This window comes from Aegilops tauschii, chromosome 5 (assembly GCF_002575655.3).
Source record: "Aegilops tauschii subsp. strangulata cultivar AL8/78 chromosome 5, Aet v6.0, whole genome shotgun sequence".
NCBI classification, from domain to species: domain Eukaryota; kingdom Viridiplantae; phylum Streptophyta; class Magnoliopsida; order Poales; family Poaceae; genus Aegilops; species Aegilops tauschii.
This window is the reverse complement of record NC_053039.3, coordinates 556904572-556924733: the sequence shown is the minus strand read 5'-3', so window position 1 is coordinate 556924733 and position 20162 is coordinate 556904572. Positions and strand designations below refer to the sequence as shown.

General features: G+C 48.4%; 4 protein-coding genes across 5 annotated transcripts; 1 reads left to right on the top strand and 3 right to left on the bottom strand.

Annotated features, from left to right (window-relative positions):
• Positions 1 to 273: 273 nt before the first annotated feature.
• On the bottom strand, positions 274 to 2826 carry LOC109734015 (uncharacterized). The gene is made up of 3 exons (XM_020293226.4): positions 2496 to 2826; positions 1733 to 1917; positions 274 to 656 (listed from the first exon to the last, which is right to left on the bottom strand). The coding sequence occupies exons 2-3, from the start codon at positions 1892 to 1894 to the stop codon at positions 486 to 488; spliced, it is 333 nt and encodes a 110-aa protein (XP_020148815.1). The 5' UTR covers positions 1895 to 1917; positions 2496 to 2826; the 3' UTR covers positions 274 to 485.
• A 3306-nt stretch (positions 2827 to 6132) lies between these two features.
• On the top strand, positions 6133 to 9518 carry LOC109734016 (glycine-rich RNA-binding protein RZ1A). Of its 2 annotated transcripts, XR_012183423.1 has the most exons (4): positions 6133 to 6381; positions 7285 to 7397; positions 7841 to 8901; positions 8975 to 9518. XR_012183423.1 is itself a non-coding variant. In XM_020293228.4 (3 exons), the coding sequence occupies exons 2-3, from the start codon at positions 7287 to 7289 to the stop codon at positions 8411 to 8413; spliced, it is 684 nt and encodes a 227-aa protein (XP_020148817.1). In that variant the 5' UTR covers positions 6133 to 6381; positions 7285 to 7286; the 3' UTR covers positions 8414 to 9518. The 2 variants fall into 2 exon arrangements, 1 of the variants encoding a protein (XP_020148817.1); XM_020293228.4 differs by having other exon boundaries at positions 7841 to 9518.
• Positions 9519 to 9629: 111 nt separating this feature from the next.
• Positions 9630 to 12034, bottom strand: LOC109734005 (abscisic acid 8'-hydroxylase 3-like). Its single transcript, XM_020293218.4, has 3 exons — positions 10204 to 12034; positions 9990 to 10108; positions 9630 to 9901 (listed from the first exon to the last, which is right to left on the bottom strand). The coding sequence occupies exons 1-3, from the start codon at positions 11455 to 11457 to the stop codon at positions 9808 to 9810; spliced, it is 1467 nt and encodes a 488-aa protein (XP_020148807.2). The 5' UTR covers positions 11458 to 12034; the 3' UTR covers positions 9630 to 9807.
• Positions 12035 to 18082: 6048 nt separating this feature from the next.
• LOC109734017 (transcription factor PCF2) lies at positions 18083 to 19637 on the bottom strand. Its single transcript, XM_020293229.4, has one exon. It carries the CDS (start codon positions 19558 to 19560, stop codon positions 18526 to 18528), a length of 1035 nt encoding a protein of 344 aa, XP_020148818.1. The 5' UTR covers positions 19561 to 19637; the 3' UTR covers positions 18083 to 18525.
• Between the last annotated feature and the right edge of the window lie 525 nt (positions 19638 to 20162).

Sequence of the window (20162 nt, the reverse complement as noted above, 5' to 3'; positions counted from 1 at the left end):
TGCTGCTTTCTCTCCTTGATTCTTTGGTAATATGCTTTTTTGAACAATACTCATGTGCTTATATTCTGATGATGTGTCAAAAACGCTCTTATATTATGGGACGGAGGGAGTAACTAATAACACATGCTTGCAAAAGCTCATGTAGGTTGTAGAGTGCCTGCCTCACCTCTTTCTTGCAGACCACCACATCGCCGAGAAATTGCTCCACCGAATACAGACTGCTGCACATGTGTTGTGGCGGATAGAAAGAATCGATGATGATCGCGGCAGGGATCGGTATGAGTACATTCTCAATCTCAATGAGGAAGGTGGGCTAAATTTACATGATACAGTTACAATATAATCCTGTACAAGCCGAGGGTGAAGATGTATTAGAAGGGGGTGGTCATAGTGCTGTCAATAGTACAGCACATCAGTACACTGCAGAGCATGTCCTTGATCCGGTTGTACTCTGACGCAAACGACCTGGGCATGTCCACGCGCGATCAGTCATCGATTATCTGATGTCTGTCCGCTTCGGAGTAACTGGCTGAAGACTGATTCGAGGAGGCGCCATGAGCAGTGCTGTTGCTGCCACGGCAATGCAGTAGCTGCACCTGGAGGCTCTGGATGAGCTCGGTGAGCTGCTGGATGTTCTTCTCCTGCGCCAGTATTATCTGTAGATTGATACATAAACTTGTGAGTGTTGAATGTTGATTTGAATCCGCGCAAAAGGGATGGAAACAAGAAACCGCCTTGCGTGTCATAGGCACTGGCACTGAACACCTGCTTATCAAAAAGTGTCGCATGAAGCGCAATACTTCCCTAAAAGTTCTTGCGTAATAAAGCAATCACCATACCAGTAAGCATGGCTGCATAATGTATCAACTAAGGGGCTGTTTGGTTGCAATCTCATGCCTGAGTGTGGCCTGACGTTGTATCATAAATCGAGGAAGATTGCATACACCTTCTAAAAATAAAGCCACTGGCTCTTTCTTCAGATGACAAACTTATGCTATTCCTGTTCTACCGTCAGATCCATCACAAAGCATAGGCGTTGAGAAAGAGTAATAATTAGCGCCATCACAACAAAGAAACAGGGCTAAATCTGTATGCTCCAAATATAGCAGAAAGTGAATAATAAATGATCATGAAACTTCCACAGGTCACTCAACTTCTTCACTAAGCAATACTTGGATATATTGTAAGTTTAGAGAGGGATGCCCTAAACTTAAAACTCACTTTCTTGAAACTGAACAGCAGTATGCAATTAAATGGAAAGAAGAAAAGGAAATAGTACAGAACATTCCGACATAAATGCACACAGATTATTCTGAAGCCAGCTACTAGTATCATGCCACACAATTTAATTATTTCGATCAACATTATAGTAGCATCAAAAAAGAAAAGTTGGCTTCTAGAGAGGATGAAATGCAACCAAAAGAACTAAGTTGGTCACACATCACAGGTTTCAATTTGTTTTCATAGACAACACTTGTGGTGGTGGTTCCAAATTTTCAATCTATGTGTGTTCAAAGTTCTAAAAACGCTACCATATGCCAGCACCAATTCTTCCGCAACATGTACAAAACAAGGTAGCACAACAAACAATGGCAATAAATAGGGGTGCCTCCAAGAAGATACTAGTAGATAATTTCCCGCCAAATAGAATGGCGGGGGCGTGCGCTGAAATCGACCTAGAGCGAGTGCAATTTGACAAACGACAAGAACGCCAGGAGAGCGGCTCACTCACTTTCTCTTTAACGGCATCTTCCCTTACGACCTGTGGTTGCTGCCTCCGCCGCGTAGCTTCCGGGCTGGCCTCGGCCTCACCGATCTGCTGCTTCCACTCGAACTGCGATGATATGATGAGCACGAGCAGGAGGAAGACGAGCACGATCGGCCTCGAATTCATCACTGCAGTCAGCAGCCAGAGACCTGCGGAAACACATGCCACCGTCAGCTCGTTACAATCTCCACGGCGGCCCGCCAGGGGACCAAAACCACAAAACAATCTCTACAGCACACACTAGCCTAATGCTTATTCCTGTGTACTACTCCCTCTGTTCCCAAATGTAAGAGATTCCAACAAGGGGCTACATACGGAGCAAAATGAGTGAATCTACACCCTAAAACATGTCTACATGCATCCGTATGTTGTAGTCACTTGTTGAAATCTCTAAAAAGACTTGTATATTTAGGAATGGAGGGAGTACAAAAATTCCCCCAAAATGGACGAAGTCAGGGAACAAGTGAATAACACAAAGAGGCTAGATCAAGTACTATTTATCAAAGTCCAGCCTGTGGGCTAGAGGGATCGTAGTGGCGCGACGAACTCACGCACAGAGGAAATGGGGAATCTGACTCGAACTGGCAGCTCCCACGGATCGAGGCCTAGCCTGGCCGTCCCAGCGCGAGAACTGCCCGGGGGATCCGGCGATGATCTCGCCCGAATTTGAACCCTAGGAGGGAGGATAACAAAATTACTGATGGGTAGATGGGGGCGGAGATCGAACCATCGCAGAGGCGGGCCGCGGAATCGGATGGCCGGTCCGGCCGAAGCTCCGGGGAGCCTCCTCTCTGCGCCGGACAGACGCGGATCAGATCTGCTTCTGCCGCCGGCTGCCAGCCCTAGCCGCCGCCACCAACCTCGGAGATCGAGAACTGAGACTGCTTCCTCTCTTTCTCCTCCGCTCTCCGTTCCGCCGCGCCGCCCCCAGTTTTCCAAGTAGCCCTCTTCCTTCCCCCTTCGTGCGGCGCAGTCGGCCAGCCAAATGCTGCTGGCTGGAAAAACCGATGATGCGATGCGTCATGCGTTGCAACTTGGCATCACTGCTTACGCGTCGTGAAGCAAAGGGAGGAACCGTCCTGCAAGGCACGTGGGTGCTTCTAGATGGTCCGTTGTAGGAGTATTCATCAAACATTTCATCTCCACTACTATTAAACAATCAAACAAGAACTTTCTTATGTGCACACCGTAAAATGTACACGGATTCATTATGACCGCATGATTAAGCCCTCTAAACTTAATCTAACGGCTAGCCTTAACCTAATCCATTCTCTTTGTGCACTTAACAATTTACATTGACTGACCATGCTTCACCATATGAAACTCCACGTCCGATCAATTAGGAAACTATAATTATGATCGCGTCTTCTTAGGAAACTAATTACGATCGCGTCTTCGTAGGAAATTAATTACTATCGTGTTTTATTAGGAAACTAATCATGATCGCGTTTTATTAGGAAACTAGTCACGGTCGCATTTTATTAGAAAACTAATCCGGTATTCGCACACATTGACACGTCCATCACCTCGGCCTCCTGGATCACGATCCTATCTCTCCCAAGAAAAACCACCACAACCAGCCTCCACTCGGCATGGCGACAAGGAGCCGAGGACCAACAACTCCTTCTCAGGGGACGCCGCCGGAGTGCCGGTAATTCTCTGTACTTGCTGACTTGAAGGGATTATGATTTACAAAATGACACTTTTGCCCAGAGAATCAGCTTGTATGAAATATTTAGCATGCACTTCTGAAGAAAATAGTAGTTAGCAAATGCCGTATGACCTAATAGTCCTCCTGCCAAGCAACCTTTTCTTGAAAGAGAAAATATTCTATGATGACATGCAATGTGATAAGTAATGAGTAGTAGAAGGTTCCTAAGTTGACATGATAGCGTGATTAAATTTTCTTTACTTCACCATTTTTTTTGAGGGAATTCTTTACTTCACCATGTTACTTATGAGCAATTGCCATATTTTGACATAGGTTCCTGGTTTCCTCACTTCTGCTGAGGCGAAGGCTATTAATCGAGGTGAAAATGTGAAGGAACCACTGGGTAACCGCCCCCACCGCCTCTGGGGATGTGGGAGTCACATCTGCCGCCGCCACCAAGACGCGCTAGCCGCTGCTGCCGCAGGGGACACGAGCGCACATGGAAGCCCATACTTCTCACAAGTTCAAATGTGGTTTTTGTGGTACTCTATTTTTAGTTTTGTTTCCTTATCGAGGTTTTTGTGATACGGGCGCACACGGGTGCACTTTTATTATTTTCTCAATAATATATTTCTGTTCATTTTGGCACATCTTCACTACAGAATGTGACCGCGATGGAAGAGGCGCTCCTGCAAACTTTGCTTCATGTACCTTTTAATTTAGATTTGTTATGTTGCTTGTAAGACAACTGCCCAGCCAACATTTATGGTTTCTTGTGAACTTACACGGCGTGCCTGTGCTGACTTGTATACTTCAAAATAAGGTTTCTATGCATTGCTAACCAGAGTGTGCTATCTTTATATCTTCGGTGTTTCTTAGCAGATGTCGTTTACATGTGTCATCAACACATTATTTGTTTTTCTTAATTTGTAACACTTGTACTGCTGGAGTTGGTTTATTTTAAGTTGTTACATTTGGAACTCCTTTAAGTTGTTTTCCTGTGTCTACCCTTGTATTTATTTAGCGCATTGTTCTTTTCGCATTTTGGCATGAAAGCTTGTTGGCTTGGAGGAGGATGAACACAGATGAAAGAGGGGAAACTTTGTAGAATTGTGTATGTTGCTTGCCAAGTTTAGCTTTGGATTTTTAGTGCTTTGACACTTCGTGCAGAATGAACTAAACATTTACATGTCAAGAGCATCTTGATGCATATAAAAAGTAAACGGAGGCATGAAATTGCGAGTTGTATGGGTTGATTTATATTCTCCAGTTTTATGTATGTTTGTGACTTTGTGTGTACCAGACATGAACATTCATCGTTTCATGCGTTGTCAATTTTTCCTATAGGCCACGAGACGCAAAGCAACCTTTTATCTACCAGCTGTTGGCATCTACTTGAAATGCAATCAATAATTATACGTGTGTTGCACGTGCACACTTACTAGTTTAAATAATTGTAAAAACGTCTTACATTGGTGTATAGATGTTAGTAGCTCCCACGATGATCTATCGTATATGTTGTCATGTGTTTTTTTTAGGGGATATGTTGTCATGTGTTGAGGACGGGTTGCGTATTATAACGCTGTGTTCGAGAACAATGGCATGTTGGTGTCGGCCATGCTAATTTTGTTATTTTTTTCATTTTTTTTGTATTTGTGATAGTGTATTATAGAGTTTGGGGTAGCATCGGAACTTAAAGGGCAATACATAACAGTGTCTACATTAACTATGAGGTGGAAATCTAGCTTCTCTACTATTAAAAGCATGCTCGTTTTACGCAGAGAAACAAAAAAAATATAATGCATATACAAAACACACACGAGATATGCTAGAGAAAATGAGAGAGATGACATGTGTTATGAAAACTTTTGTCTAAAAGTGCCATAGAGAAAACATCATTAGAGATGAGTCCTTTAGGCTCCCTGCACGCACCCATCCTGCAACCGCCGCCAACCTCCAGTATCACCGTTACGCATGACAGAGGCTATTGCCATCACATGCGAGGCTATGTGCAGAACCGATGCGAGCCACAAGACAATTGTTGATGCGGTATGACGGGTGGGGCCTGGGGGAATGTTCCCTTGTTGACCTAGGCCCGGATCCGTCGTCGACGATGCCGAGGAAGAACACCAAAAATCCTCCACCGAGAAACCTCCAACCAAGCTCTAAGACGTCACCCTTGCTCCGTGGTGAGCAAGAGACCGGGGGCCCAGCTTATTCCATGTGACTGCCGCCCTTGCCGCTTTTTAGCCACCAAACGGAAAGCCGAGCCTTCCTTTGTGCACAAATGGAAAACTCCCATTATCGTCGAATCAATAGACGGAGCGTGGGAGGGGATGAAAACCATTGCCACGCCGTTGGGGACCCACCTCCGGCTTCTCTCAAAGGGCGAAGAGAGCGGAGTGATGTTTTGGTTTTCCTACCGAAAGCAAACATTGCATTTTTAAGGAAACTCTCAACAAACTTGTACATACCTAAAAAAAATCTACATACCAAAATAGCATTTTGTTGTTGTTGTGAGACGACATACCAAAATAGCAGGGTGCGGCCTGCCGTGGAGCATGTACGCGCGGCCCACCCACCCACCCATCCCGTCCACCAAACCAAAGAAAGGTTCCGAGCCCACCGAAGCGAGAGAAAGGAAGGAAGGACAGAGCTTCCCGAAGCAGGCGTCGGCCTGCCTGCCTGAATCCCACGCCCAACGACGAATACGTCTGTCCGGCCCCGCCTGCCTGTGAGAGTGTGAGTGACGCCCAGCGCGGACGGAAAATATCTCGCGCCGCCGCCGGGATTTAGGGTTCCAACGTTTCCACTCTGGTCTAGGATCGTATCATCCCATATAAAATCCCCCCCGCGCCACTACTGTACTGTACGACGCGGTCTCTCCTCCGCCCATCTCTGCTCCGCTCCGGTCAACCCAAGTTCCTCCTCGCCTCCCAAGCCGTCTTCCTCCTCCTCGCAGGTGAGATCTCTCGCCTCCTCCCCCGCCCCCGCCCCCGCCCCAGCCTCTCCCGGAGATGGCCGCGGTGGCCGGCTGTCTGGTTGCGTGCTTTCGGCCCTGTTTCTGTTCGCTCTCGATCGTCCCACGGGTCTAGACTAGGGCTTGATTTGGTCGGTGCTCTGTAGAATATCGAGCGATTGGTTGCTCGGCCTGGCTCCAGTCTGTATCTCTAGTCTGAATGAAGCTCGCGTTTCTGGTGTCCGTTCCGCATCCAGGACGAATCCCCCAACGGCACAACGCACATCTAAGATTTAAGCTTCTTATTACTGTAGCGCTGTTCGGCAGTTCATCCCATCCCCCCTAATAAAACTGAGCATGTTTTTTTAGGACACCTGTTTCCTCAATTAGCCTTGGCTAAAATACTAGTACTCCCTTCGTCTCACAATATAAGATCGTTTTTAAGCTATGTTAGAAGATCCAGAAGAATTGCTTTTCCTTTTGCTAGGGGCATCTCGGTACAGCAAAACTGCGATGCCATTCTGTTTGATGTCCGTAGTCGGTTCAGCTTCTATTCTAGTACTATCTGTTTGTCCATACGTGTTTCAGCTTCTCTCCTCTGCTACTCTGCTTCCAGTAAAGCATCCTCTTCTCGACCAACAGATATGCAGTTTAGCTTAGATGAGTTGATTGATACCGCCTATTGACAAATTGCCATGGCATGCTCAGTTTTTCCTTTTTTTTTTGCTGCCTAAGATGTACTAAATCTTTGAGGTACCTATGAATCGAAGCACTCATCGCTTAGGAGGTTGAATGAACAGAATATTTGTTGATCGCCATATAATCTGTATTGCTCTTGTTCTTTTGGCAAGCTCTAACAGTTTGTTACCTGCCCATCTGTTGTTGGATGTGTTTATATCCCCCCAGTGATGGCTGATGAGGATGAGTACAGATGCTTCGTTGGGAACCTGTCCTGGTCCACAACTGATGAAAGCCTCAAGGATGCATTCTCAAAATATGGCAAAGTTACCGAGGCAAAGGTGACGTGGACAATCTCTTGGTCATCAATTCTCTGTTTACAATTCAACAACTGCATATGTTCGAATTATTTTCCTGATCCTACGCTCAGCGTCTGATAGAGCATTGATGAAGCAATTTTTATGCCTTCTGCTGGACTCTTTTCGTCACTAGTTATTCACTTATTTTGTCTCAGAGATCAATCTTTTCCTCAGTTCTGTGTCCAACCTTGATACAATAGAGCTTTAGGACATACGGTTGCATATCTACACATTCCCAACTATTGATTATATGTGGAATGTTTTTTGTTTACTTGTTATTAGTTCCTGAATTGTTTTGCAAATATTGGCTTTATGTTGGTGGACTGAGTGATGCCTTTTATTACCTTCACAACTATTCCTCATATGCACTTTGCCGTTTATTCATCATGAGCTTTTATTTATCTTTGTTTTCTGGTAATGTGCAGGTGGTTATGGACAAGTTTTCTGGACGTTCACGTGGATTTGCCTTTGTGACCTTTGATGAGAAGAAAGCCATGGAAGAAGCTATCGAGGACATGAATGGATTGGACTTGGAAGGGAGGGCCATCACTGTTGATAAAGCTCAGCCTCAAGGGGCTGGTAGAGATCGTAACGGTGACCGTGATTTTGATCGTGACCGTGGGTCTCGTGGTGGCCGTGACTATGGCGGTGGTCGTGCGCCGCGTGGTGGTGGTGGTGGGGACTGCTTCAAGTGCGGCAAACCTGGACACTTTGCTAGAGAGTGTCCAGATGGTGACGGCGGGAGAGGTGACCGATATGGTGGCAGAGATGATAGGTATGGTGGTGGTAGATCTGACCGTGGCGGTGATCGTTCTGACCGTGACCGTTCTGACCGTGGCGGCGATCGTTCTGACCGTGACCGTTCTGACCGTGGCGGCGACCGTTTTGATCGTGACGGCGATCGATCTGAGCGTGGCAGTGACCGATATTCTAGCCGTAGCCGAGATGGCGGAAGCGGGGGTGATCGTTACAGTCGTGACCGATCAGGTCCCTACTGATGGCCTGGATCTTGAGAAGTGTGTTTCATCCAGGTATGAAAACCCTATCTACTATCATGAGGTGTGTTTCCTTGTGTCTGAAACTTTGTGATCATGTATTTGAATCATAATGATGTACCGTGAGTAAGCAGATCCTTTATTACAGACCATATTACTGACCTGCTTATTATTTGCTTCCTGGTTAATGTGAGTCACATGGACTTTGGCCATAAAATGCTTGGCGCTGGGCCCTACATGTTTGCTTGATATGCTGCTCGGTGGTTCTTGCTTGGTTGAGAGGTGGCTTTTGGTCGCGCTGTGTGTTGATGCTCCATCATGCTGGTTGTGCTCATGCGAGATACGTGGGTTATGTGGGATTGGACGGGCATACCATGTTGTTGTTCCTGTGGTACCGGGAAGGAAACGGTGAACTAAACTTTGCTTGAAAAATTCATCGCAAGAAAAGGGGGAGATGACAATCATCGGTCCGTAAAAGGAAAAGCAAACCGGTAATCTCTTTCAATGCTCTGTTTTTGAGATTGAGTTGACCTATCAATCTTAAATGATCTTCTGTTTTGGCAGGCCCCCTTTTGGGTTGCTTATTTTGTTCTGGATCGGTTTCGTTGTTGTCTAATAATGACTGAGGTCATGTTGGTTGATTCCAATCCGTGCCAGTATACCATAGCCATTGGAGGACCCCTGCTTCTCTGCAGCCTGCCTAAAAATGTTGGTCTGTGCCTTTGCCGCTGTTGGTCGGCTTTGGTACCTGGTCACTGGAGTTTGTCCCTGTTGGTCGGCCTTGCTACCTGGTCGCTGGAGTTTGCTAGCTGTTGTTTCCTTGTTTCGTTGAGCTGTGCCGTTCGTCGCTAGAGATGCATCACTGGGCCGTGTTCGTCGCGAGAGATGCGCATGAGAATAATGCTGAGCTACCTGGCTATTCTTCTTTGGCAATGCACCACCGGAGTAGCAGGTTCCGTTAGTATGTAGTGTATTATAGTGTGGCATTGCAAGTTTACATGGCCATCAGATAGGTCATCTAAAGAGTTTTTCCTTGTTTAAATTTAGTTTACATGGCATTGCAAGTTTGACATGTTTTAATCGTCTAAAGAATGTTTTGTTCACTTTATTTGTTTTTCCTTGTTTAAATTCATGAGCTGTTCATCCTTATGTGTGTGGAATTGTTGTACTAAGAAAAGTGATTGCTGGTTTCACTTGCTAATACAAGCAAAGTTTGCATATAGTTGGTCCATACAATACATGTAGCCTCAAAATACCATAATCTGACCATGCCGATGACAGCATCTGTAGAGTGCGTGTCGGTCTGTCACATGCCGAAAACAAATGCCGCCACCTCGCCATCGCCGGAGCTGGGGTCAGAGCGAGCCAGCATCGGCGCAAATCGCCGGAGATGGAGTTCAGGGGAGCGCGGTGGCGAGGATGGGGTACTTGTTCTTGGGCATGCGCACCAGCGTCGGCTGCACCGAGGCGTCATCCTCCAGCGCCTTCCAGCTGCACAGAAACAAACATCATTATTACCGTTAGCCGGCCGTTTCAGAGCTAGTGACTGGACACGGTGGCCGGCGGGACAGCGACTCACTCGTATGTGCAGACGAGGTGGTGTGCGAAGACGCAAATCTCGAGCTTGGCGAGGCTCATCCCCGGGCACATCCGCGGCCCGCTGCCGAACCCCAGGAAGCTGTACGGCTTCAGCGACCCCTGCATACGTGCATTGCACAAAGTCAGTCGAGTCGTCAGCTAGCTCGGCTGCTCGCCGGAGACGAGGAAGAAAGGAAGCTAGGCTAGGCACGCACGTCGAATCTGTCCGGGTCGAAGCGCTCGGGGTCGGCGAAGACGGCGGCGTCGTGGTGGATGGACACCACGTCCAGGTTCACCGACGCGCCCTTGGCCACCTCGAAGCCGTCGATGCTGAAGTCCTGCGCGGCCTTACGCGAGTACCACGGCAGGATGGTGGCCCGCCGCAGCGTCTCGTTCATCACCTTGGTCGTGTACGGCATGCTGCTCAGGTCCGACCACCACAGGTGCTGCGTGTCGTCGCCGTCGTGCGCCGCCCGGATCCCCATGTGCTCCTCCCTGAGCCTGGCGAGCACGTCCGGGTTCTCGCCAAGGAACTTGACGAGCCAGGTCAGGCCCGCCGTGGTGGTGTCGTGGCCGGCCACCAGCAGCGTCAGGATGTTGTCCTTGAGCTGCGCGTCCGTCAGCTTCTCCTCCTCCGCCGGGTCCGACGATCCTTGCTGGCCGCGGGCGTGCTTCATGAGGAGCGTCTGGAGGAAGTCCTCGCGGACCTCGCCGGCCCTGCGGCGCGCGATCACCGCGTCCAGCATGGCGTACATCCGGTTCCGGCCGCCGAGGCCGCGGTGGAAGGCCGTGCCGGGGAGCTTGAGCGGCAGCGACGCGAAGGAGGAGGAGATGGCCTTGAAGTTGGCCCGGAACTCCTCCTGCTCCGGCCCCTCCGGCTCCAGGCTGACGAGCATGTTGGCGATGACCTTGAGCGTGAACTGGGAGGCCTCGTCGAGGACGAGCACGCGGCCGCGGCCGGCCCAGGAGCCGAGGATCTGCACGGCGAGGCCGTCGATGAAGGCGAAGTGCTTCCGTAAAGCGTCCACGGAGAGGGGCTGCGCGATGAGCCGGCGCAGCCGCCGGTGCTCGTCGCCGTTGGTGGTGAGCAGGCTGGTGGGGCCCAGCACCTGCTTGCCGGTGTAGAAGAGGTTGAGGCTCACCACGCCGTCCTTGCCGGACAGCAGGATCTTGGCCGCCTCCCGCCCCGTCATGAACACCGTCGTCCGCCCCAGCACGTACGTCTTGAACACCTTGCCGTACCTCGCCTGCCGCTCGCGCATGAAGCTCAGGATGCCGGCCGGGTTGGAGAAGGCGGCGATGAAGGCGAAGGTCTCGCCCACCACCGGCCACCCCATGTTCCCCGGGATGCCACGCATCGGGTCGTCGGCCGGCCGCCTCAACGCCCGGAGCCAGAAGAGGAGCCCGCAGGCCGCCCCCAAGGCAGCGGCCAGCAGCACGGGAGCTCCCGTTCCCAAGATGGCCGCCATTGATGGTGTCGGAGGAAGGTTGACAGAGCTGTACGTATCACCATCGCCATTCTTGGCCTTATATATCGTTGTCTCTTGTTCTCTGTTGCCTCGTCGTCGTTACGCCCGAGAGGGAGCCATTTGGTGCCATGCCAGAGGTTCACTCGAGTTCCATTGTGATCTGCTCAGCTAGCTCTAGCCTTTGTCTTTGGTGCCGATTTGGTTGTCTTTTTTCTTTTAGATTATACACCATGCATACATCTATGATTACGTGCTCTGCTTTAGCCCTTGTCTTGTTCACACAGTTTCCTTGTAAACTGAACATATCGTTTTTCTTAGGTTATATAGAAGTTGCTATAACAGCTCCAAAGAAGTACTAGTATTTGTGTGACTTGTAGAGTGTGCCGGCCATGTGCATGGAGATAAGCTTTGTTTTAACTTGTGCCACGAAGCTCATGGACAGGCTTTGATAAGGACTATGATGCCCACAAACGTATTATTCTTGAGGTTAACGTAGCCACGTAGGCAGGATTTGTTTTCTACTCACAGGTACCTACCTGTGGTACAAGTCTATGTTCATTTACAAAAGTTGATGAAGCGTGAGAACCAACCTATGGTTGAATGGTTAACAGGATGGTTGTACCTTAGCCGTTGCATGAATGCGTGTATATGGCTGACGACCTGACACCTTCATCTTGTTCGTGCTGCCCCCGCGACAGCCGGACAATCCCCCACCTCCTCCACCTCGTTGCCGCCAGAAGGTGTTGTCGGGCGAAGCTCGACCTATGTCAACGTCGACGGTGGCGCGGGATGCGGTCGGTTGTCAGGGTTGCGATGCTAGGTGCGGGACGTGACAGCTGTGTGGCGGAGGGTGCGTGCGAGACGACTGTGATGCGTCGATGATTCTCTCAAGCGATACGGGCAGACTCCCCGTTCCATAGGGCAGGGGCTTGCCTGGGTAGGCAGAAACATGGGGTGGTAGTGCGTGAGGCTCCGACAGCGATGCTGGGCAGGATCGAGGGTTTGGGCGGCAGTGGGACTTGGAGATTTCTCCATGGCCAGATCTGGCCCATGTAGGCATGCTACCTCGGCGGCACGCCTTGAGTGGGTGCTGCCCCCGCGATGCATGTCGGGAAATCGTCATACGACGTGTTGCTGGCTAGAGTCGGTGATCCCCGCTTTTCGACGACCTGATGTCCTGGCAGCGATGTCTCTCTTGGAAGCTAGGGCGGTGACCCTGGATGGTGAGGTTGCATGCTTGGCTCTCTGGCGAGCAACGTTTGTAGTAGTGGTGGTGTATGCTCTTGACCATGTGGATAACAATGGGAGGGGTGGCGGGTGATCTTGGTGTCGTTGTCGCTTCGGTGGTGACAATCCTTGTTTTGGATATGGAGGCCTTCCACTGGTGGCAACGACCCCTCCCTCGCGGGTTGGGTCGGCAACCTCTGCTCTGTCGGGTGGCACTTGTGAGGGTCAGAGCAAAAGCCTCGCGCTCAAGCGCCATGGACAACGAAGCCCACGGTTGTTGCTTCCCTCTTGAGGGCATTGTTGTGGATCCCCAGTCACCCAGGTGTTGTGGACTGGGCACCTGGGTGAAAACCCTAGTCCATTTGCTCGGGCTTGATGATGATGGCGCCTGGTGGCATCACTCTCTTGAGGGCGTTGTTTGCGGATCCTCGATCCATTTTGTTGCCGCTGGCCAACATCTTCTGATTTTGCCTTGTCCTTCGCATGTAGCGTCCCGACTCTAGAGTGGGGTGGTCTCGGCGATCTCTTTTATTATACACGTGTGCTCATAGTCTTCGTTTTCAGCCCTTGCCAGCCCTTGCCATCTCCTGGCAGGAGTGGAGCTCCACAACCCAGAGTGAGAGGGCAGTCTCAATGGGGAGTCGACACACTCTGGAGATGGCTCGGTGTGTTTGGTACTACGGTGTCCAGTGGTAGGTGTGGTGCAGTTTCGTTCATATCCAGTAGTCTAGGTTGTCTCTTGTTAGGTGAGGCGTCTCCTGTTTTCGTAGTCAGTGTAGCGTTGTTAGCACTTGTGTCTCTCACTCGGATGTCGTTTATTTTTCTTTTGTCCTACTTGTATCGGTTTGACTGTCTGGGCTTTTGAGAATGTATGTGGTGGGTGTGTGTGTTCGTGTATGCATCTAAATTGTAACCGGTGTTTATATCTTTTTTTACAAACTATGTTTAAAGTTTCAAAATATCCAATAAAACCTCACACATACAAAATTTATAGTACATTATATTCGCAAAAAATATATGTGAAAATTTTGCAGGATTCTCCAAACACAGTAATAGAGAAAATGAATGAGTGTCATCTCCTCTTCAGTCCTATAGTATCAGAAAACAGAGTGAATTTGCATCAAAGGATGTGTTTCTGTGGGGATCATCAAAGAGTAGTGTCTGACAACACAGGAAAAACAAAGGAATTCTACCAAGAGCTTTACGTTAGTGATTTTCTCTCTCTCCAAAATAGAGTGCAGATGAATGCTAAATGAAAATCCGTCCTAATCACATGAATCAAATGAACAATATTGGAAAATTTCCTAAGAATTCAAATCCTCCAAAAAAGATCGGGTAAAATATCTCTGAATGAAAGGACTCGAGTATTGTGGTGTACAGTGAAAAACTAAAATGAAGGGTAAAGAACAACTCTCCCTTTTCAGACACTACTAATTGTGTACATGCACACACGTCTAGTTTGACAGTAATATTATTTTTAGTGTTAACTGCAATTAATTCATTCCGAGATTAATTATGTTTAATGCAATTAATGTCATTTCTAAATTATGATTAATGCAACTAACATGTTTCAATGTATTGATGATGTGACGGCAACATCATTGGAGCAGCGTGAGACGTTGGATATAGGTGAATGGATGGCTCAGATCATTTGGATTCACCAAACTCATGCTTTTATAAGTAACAAGTATAGTAGCAGAATCTAAAACACGTTTCTAAAAAAAAGTGGAAATTCACAACAAATGCTGGATGAGTGGTCATTGGTCCAGCATCAAGAAGTTTACAACAAACGAAAATAAGTAAAGAAGAAGCATCATGATAATTGCAGCCCATCCCGAAAGGCTTCGCAGCATTGAGATTTTGGAGGCTGCAACAACCACTGGGGACACTTCAAGCACATGCACATCGACGACTGCCATCGGCTCCATCGAAGGGCCATCACTCCGGCCACCGATGCAGCATCCCGAACACCGACCTAGGTCGCCGGCTAACATTTGCCAGCACCTTGAGCTCTCTTGCTACCAATTCTTTTTAATAGACAACAAGCACACATGAACTATCTATTCTGGTCAACATGCTTGATCAGCCGAACTGTTATATTTTAGCCACTTGTGTTGAGCAGGTGCAACACGACTTCTAAGGCACCATCGCTGTTCCTTTCATTTATAAGGTTAATATTTGACTGTATTTCATAGGCATCAGTCACACATATGTATTTTATCGTTTGGACCAACATCCAATTGATCATATGAAGATCATTCTCTTCCATCCATATAAATGTTGACTTGGGACTGAAGAAGAAAACCATACATCCTGTGTATGATCCTACGATATCAAAACCATTAGGATATGATCTAGCATATCAGCAAGATGGTACGTAGCTTCCCGAAAATCCCAAGATATTCCTGGGATCAGAAACATACTTACTGTTCATAAGCCTCATACTGGAACTCCATATATCAAGCCAGCTGTCTTCTGGGCCCACGCCATCTCATCCAAACGACTAGCTTCGACCTCTTCTCGGATTTCTTTCAAACAACATTACAAGATTCATTATTATCGGATTGATTCGGTCTTACAGGCGAAGATGCCCAGTGACTAAGTCTTCCTTGTCTGAACTATAGGCTACATCTTTGTCTGAACTCAATGGCCTGCAGCAGCACCTTCGTTGGCTTGGTTAATTTGGTTGTCAATTCAATGACATGCACCTTCCCGCACCGCACTGAACAAAACGCATGAGGTTGACAGCTGAACAAGCAGCTTTTTTTTCTTTGAAGAAAGAACAAATATGGAGTACTAGTATTTTGAAGTGGCGCATAAATCTTGAAATCATATTTTGACTTGTATGTATCCCAGGATTTTCTTTCTAAAACTTTTGAATGGTTTATTTGTTGAGAATTGATAATAAGTACTCGATTATAATTTGTTGAATGTATAAAAAAAGCAAGTCACACAAGGACACATTCGTACCTGCTATCACATTTATATAAATAACAAAAGCGATAATTTTATTCTGGAAACAAAGGCAGACATTAAGACCAAAGGGAACACAACTTCCAGAACAAATTCAATAGTATTTAAATTGTGATGATGGGAACTGGCAAATTGACCAACACCTTAACTGAAGAGCTGTTATCAAGATAGCTCTCATTCCCATCCCAGGTGCTGAGAAGCCTGGAACAGCTTCGACTCTTGTTGCGTTGTTCAACCGTAGAGCTGCTTGCTCCGGCGAAAGCTGAAGAGTTTGGAACTGAGCATCTATACAGGCTCAGAAATTCTCTATCTGTATCTCCGATGAGCCAAATCCACCTGAATGAAGAATGTTTATCAAACCTTGCAATTCACCAATGATAGACTCAACAAGAGACTCAACACATGAGATAGGGCCTCTGCCAATCTTGCTAACCTGTGTTATTATTCAGTAGCCAATATTTCAAACGAGGAAGAGAGGCACAGTAAGTATAGTGGAGGACTCTTCGCATATATTAACAGCATAGGAGAACAGTGTTTATGAAAGGAGTTCATTTTTTCTTTTAAAAAAGAGAGCTCAATTAGATTGTACAGAATTATTGACGTCGATGACAATCTAAGTCTGAAGTCTTGATGTTCAGAGCCGGTTAGTTGCTTGCTTTTGTTTTGCATCGACGACTAAAGCACTATTAAAGGCCCATTTTTTTAAGCCAACGTCAACCGTGATGGCCTTATCCTTGAACAATTCTGTCATAGCTGATCATTTTGCATAAGTGCATCATCACGGTGAGGTAAGCATCATAATAGCGCACAGAGCGACATAATGAGGTGAAATAGTGACCTCTTCAGGAATAATTGCAGAAACATATTCTAGAAAACTGCAACCTGATCTCAGTCATGCACAACGATTTTGTGGACGGCCTTTGGACCAAACATTGTGTTTACTGAAGACCTGCAAGATTCCAGCAAAGTTCAACATGTTAACACCAAAAAATTCTAGTTACATGAAAGGAAATAAAAAGTCCAAGTAAAAATAACAGCATAGCAAATATAAACAAAATATACACTTGCAGTTGTAAGATGCTGCTGATAAAAGTACATTTTTTTAAGTTTGGAAAGATTGCTCTTGAGTACTTACACATCTGTAAAACGAGTTCTAGAAGAAATTAGATCTCAAGATCTGGAGGTACCAAATTTACTCCCAAAAGACCAGTACTAAAGCAACCCGAAGGCAGATGCATGTTAGAAAAAAAAAGCCATTATCATATTATGTGGATTAGCATTAGCTTGCCCTGATTATAAAATTATATGTTACACTGCAGGAGATTCAGAAAACTCAGGAAAATTTATAGCATTGTGATTCACACAAGTATTGTTGCTAATCCCAAAGTTACAAGCTAAGAAACAATTGCTGCATCTGTACCAGGATATTGGACTGCCTTATTCAAAACGGTAACTTTCACTCACCTAGACCAACTGTATGCAGCATTGCCCTGAGACCAGGTCCTCCTTCCCAGTAGACACAGTAAGCCTTCTTCAGGTGTCTTATATTTATAGTGGATTTTGAAGATGTGACAATCATCAAAATGGATAGCCAGTGCTTTAGCAAATCCTGCGCCGTCTTTTTAACATATCCTAAAATTAAACTCTGCATTTTTTTATCATGTGTCTTCTAAAATGCAATGAACTTTCTTGCATATTTCGCTTTGCAAGTACAAGTTACAACAAGCAGTAGATAATGGTGTTTAGTTTCACCGTTTATTTGCAGTACAAGGATCAGGATGTACTCGGTCAGCTCAGAAAAAAAAACGATTATATGATGAGACCATTAACAAATAAAAAAGTGCAAACTAATCATCTGCAAATGAGAAAATGAATTCAAAGACAAGCAAGTGAGCTCTTTTATGTGCAGGTCCAGCAACAGGACTCTAGAAGAAAACTCATCCCCACTGTCTTGGCCTCTTGGATTACAGAGTCTAGAGAAACCTTGAACTATAAGCAAAGTTATAGAATATAATAATGAAGACAGGACTGTAGCAACAAGATGAGACCAAAAGCAAGCTGGAAAGATTTTGCCATGGCACTGTAAATTCCTGATTGTGCAGTAAATTCCTGGTTATTTGCTCTGCAACTGCAAGTGTACAAGAAAAAAACCAGTAGCAGAAAACTGACTTTGTTCTAACATGAAAGCATGAAGAATTAAAGAGTTCTGGTGTGGCTGTGAAAATAGTGGAAAAGCCACTATTTACAGAAGCAGAAATGATAGGAGGTTACTTGGGAACTTGTTCATGAAATTCCAGCAATCCAAGCAGCAACTACCGATGTGAAAATCAAAAGAAATTTGTCAAATGAGTAAATAAGAATATAGTACACTGCATGTGAGCATGCCTTTTCTTCTCTGTAAAAAATAATGTAATGCAGTATATCGTTTTACTATGAAGAACAATTTCCTTCAGATACATTATCCTGAAACAGAAGAGTTAACAGAATGTAGCACCATTTTCAAGCTGATACTCGTCTTGCCTGTAGTTCAGTATTAGTTCAGTATAGTGCTTCATTCCAGTTAGGGAACCAACCAAAGTTTGAACTTTGAACAGGGTTTTACAACCCTGATGGAAATCATCAACAAAGCTCAATTTTTTCTCCATGTTTCGTGTTCTTATTGATTGAAGGTCAAGAATAATTAGGGACAACCAGCAATAGTCATGGTACCAGAAAAACACTCCGTAGGGGCAACAGTGGTATCATTACTGACTAATACATAATCGGAGAATAAATATTTCACTAGAATAGAACCTAAGGTTTCTTCTTTGGATTGACTTTTGGCTGCAGTGGAGCAGTGGAGTGCTTTCGTGGCTTTGCTCTGCTTCGTTAGTCTTCTGGGCTGGAGTCGGAGACTGGCTCGTCGTCATCATCGGCGTCGTCCTCCTCCGGGTGGTGGTCGCGGCGCTGCTGCTCGTGCGACTCGGCGCCGGTGAGATGATGGCTGAACTGCTGCTGCTGGTGGTCCGAGTTGGTGTTCTGGACCACGGTAGAAGCAGACTGCTGCTGTTGATGGTAGTCGGCGGCAACGTTGGGGAACACAGCTCCAGCCGGCATGGTCTGCGCGCCGGCGAGGTTGATGAGCTGTGGCGCGGACTGGAAGGCCCAGTACTGGGTGGGCTGGTTGGGGGCGCCGGCCGGCTGCGGGACCATCCACACGGCGGTGGCCTGCGGGATCATGTGGTTGGCTCCGGCGGCCCCAGCGGCGGACGGGACGGCGAAGACGGGGACGAGGCCCTGCTGACCGCCGATTGGAGCGAGGCCGCTGGCGACGGAAATGGCCGCGCTCCCGGCGCCGCCCTGCAGGAGAGGGTCGGCGAGGACGGAGTAGTAGGCGGCGGTGGGCGGCACGGTGGCGAGCGGTCCGGCGGCGCGCGTGGGCTGCAGCTTGCGGCGGCGCTTGGCGGAGGCCTCGTCGTCGACGACGGCGGAGGAGGCGGACTGGGTGGGGATCCGGAGCACGCCGTCAACGGTGGTGGCGATGGCGGGCACGGTGCCGGTGCCGGTGGCGGCGACGATGGCCGGCTCGGACTGCTGCAGCAGCCAGCGCACGGTCTCGCCGTCCGACTTGTGCCCTAGCTCGCGGGTGAGCTGGAAGATCCTGGCGGCGCAGGCGGCCGGCATGCGGATCCGGCGGCCGCGGCCCTCGACCTTGGTGTGCCGGTCCCGGTTCCTCGGCGGCGGCTTGCGCACCACCATCCCGCCCCCGCCGGCCCCGAAGAGCTCCACCGGCTCCGGCTTGGGCACCACCATGTACCCCCCGCGTACCGGCACCGGCACCATCGCCATCGCCCCCGGCTCAGCCACCCCGCCGGCGTTTGCTTCCCCCTCGCCCAGCGGCCTGTCCTGCCCCTCCGACTCCATCCCGGCCGGGCAAATTCCCCGGCGCGCCGCGGCTGGTGGTGTTTTCGCGTGTCGCGGGAGATGGTGGGGTGGGGTTGGGGTGGGGGTGGGTGGGGTGTTGTTACTTGGTGGTGGTCCTACCGCTGCCCGTGTGGTGTCACTCGGCGTGGGGCCACCGCCCATCCCGGGTCCCGGCGCTGGTGGTGGGGACCGGGTCCACCTTCCCCCCGCCGCGCTGTAGTGGGCCCGGGCCCCGCGGGCAGGCGCGCATTTGATCCTGATCCTGGCGGATCCGGGGGCCCGGGAGCGGCTGTCGTTTCCCCCCCTGCTCCTGCCCGTTGGGCCAGCCAGTCGGATCAGCCCCGGGCCCACCACGCCCATTGAGAAACCGCTGGCCCCACTGCCCACGGATGCGTGTGCGTGCGTGCGTACGGGTCAAATCCAGGCGAATAAAAGGGGTAATTAACGCGTGATTACGAGGTGGGCCCGCCGGATTAGGGTTTAATGGGGGTTGATGGCCTTAAGATCCGCGTCCGTGCACGTGACTGACCGCTCCCGCGCCTTTCGAAACCAAAATGCAAATGTAGCACTCGCTGGAATAAAAAGGCACCTTTCGGACGGGG

Coding starts and splice junctions, on each gene's coding strand:
- LOC109734017 (XM_020293229.4), bottom strand. CDS start 19,560: ATGGAGTCGGAGGGGCAGGACAGGCCGCTGGGCGAGGGGGAAGCAAAC.
- LOC109734015 (XM_020293226.4), bottom strand. CDS start 1,894: ATGAATTCGAGGCCGATCGTGCTCGTCTTCCTCCTGCTCGTGCTCATC. Junction 657..1,732: donor AAGATGCCGTTAAAGAGAAA/GTGAGTGAGCCG, acceptor ATCAATCTACAG/ATAATACTGGCGCAGGAGAA.
- LOC109734005 (XM_020293218.4), bottom strand. CDS start 11,457: ATGGCGGCCATCTTGGGAACGGGAGCTCCCGTGCTGCTGGCCGCTGCC. Junction 10,109..10,203: donor TCGACCCGGACAGATTCGAC/GTGCGTGCCTAG, acceptor GCACGTATGCAG/GGGTCGCTGAAGCCGTACAG. Junction 9,902..9,989: donor CACCTCGTCTGCACATACGA/GTGAGTCGCTGT, acceptor GTTTCTGTGCAG/CTGGAAGGCGCTGGAGGATG.
- LOC109734016 (XM_020293228.4), top strand. CDS start 7,287: ATGGCTGATGAGGATGAGTACAGATGCTTCGTTGGGAACCTGTCCTGG. Junction 7,398..7,840: donor GCAAAGTTACCGAGGCAAAG/GTGACGTGGACA, acceptor GGTAATGTGCAG/GTGGTTATGGACAAGTTTTC.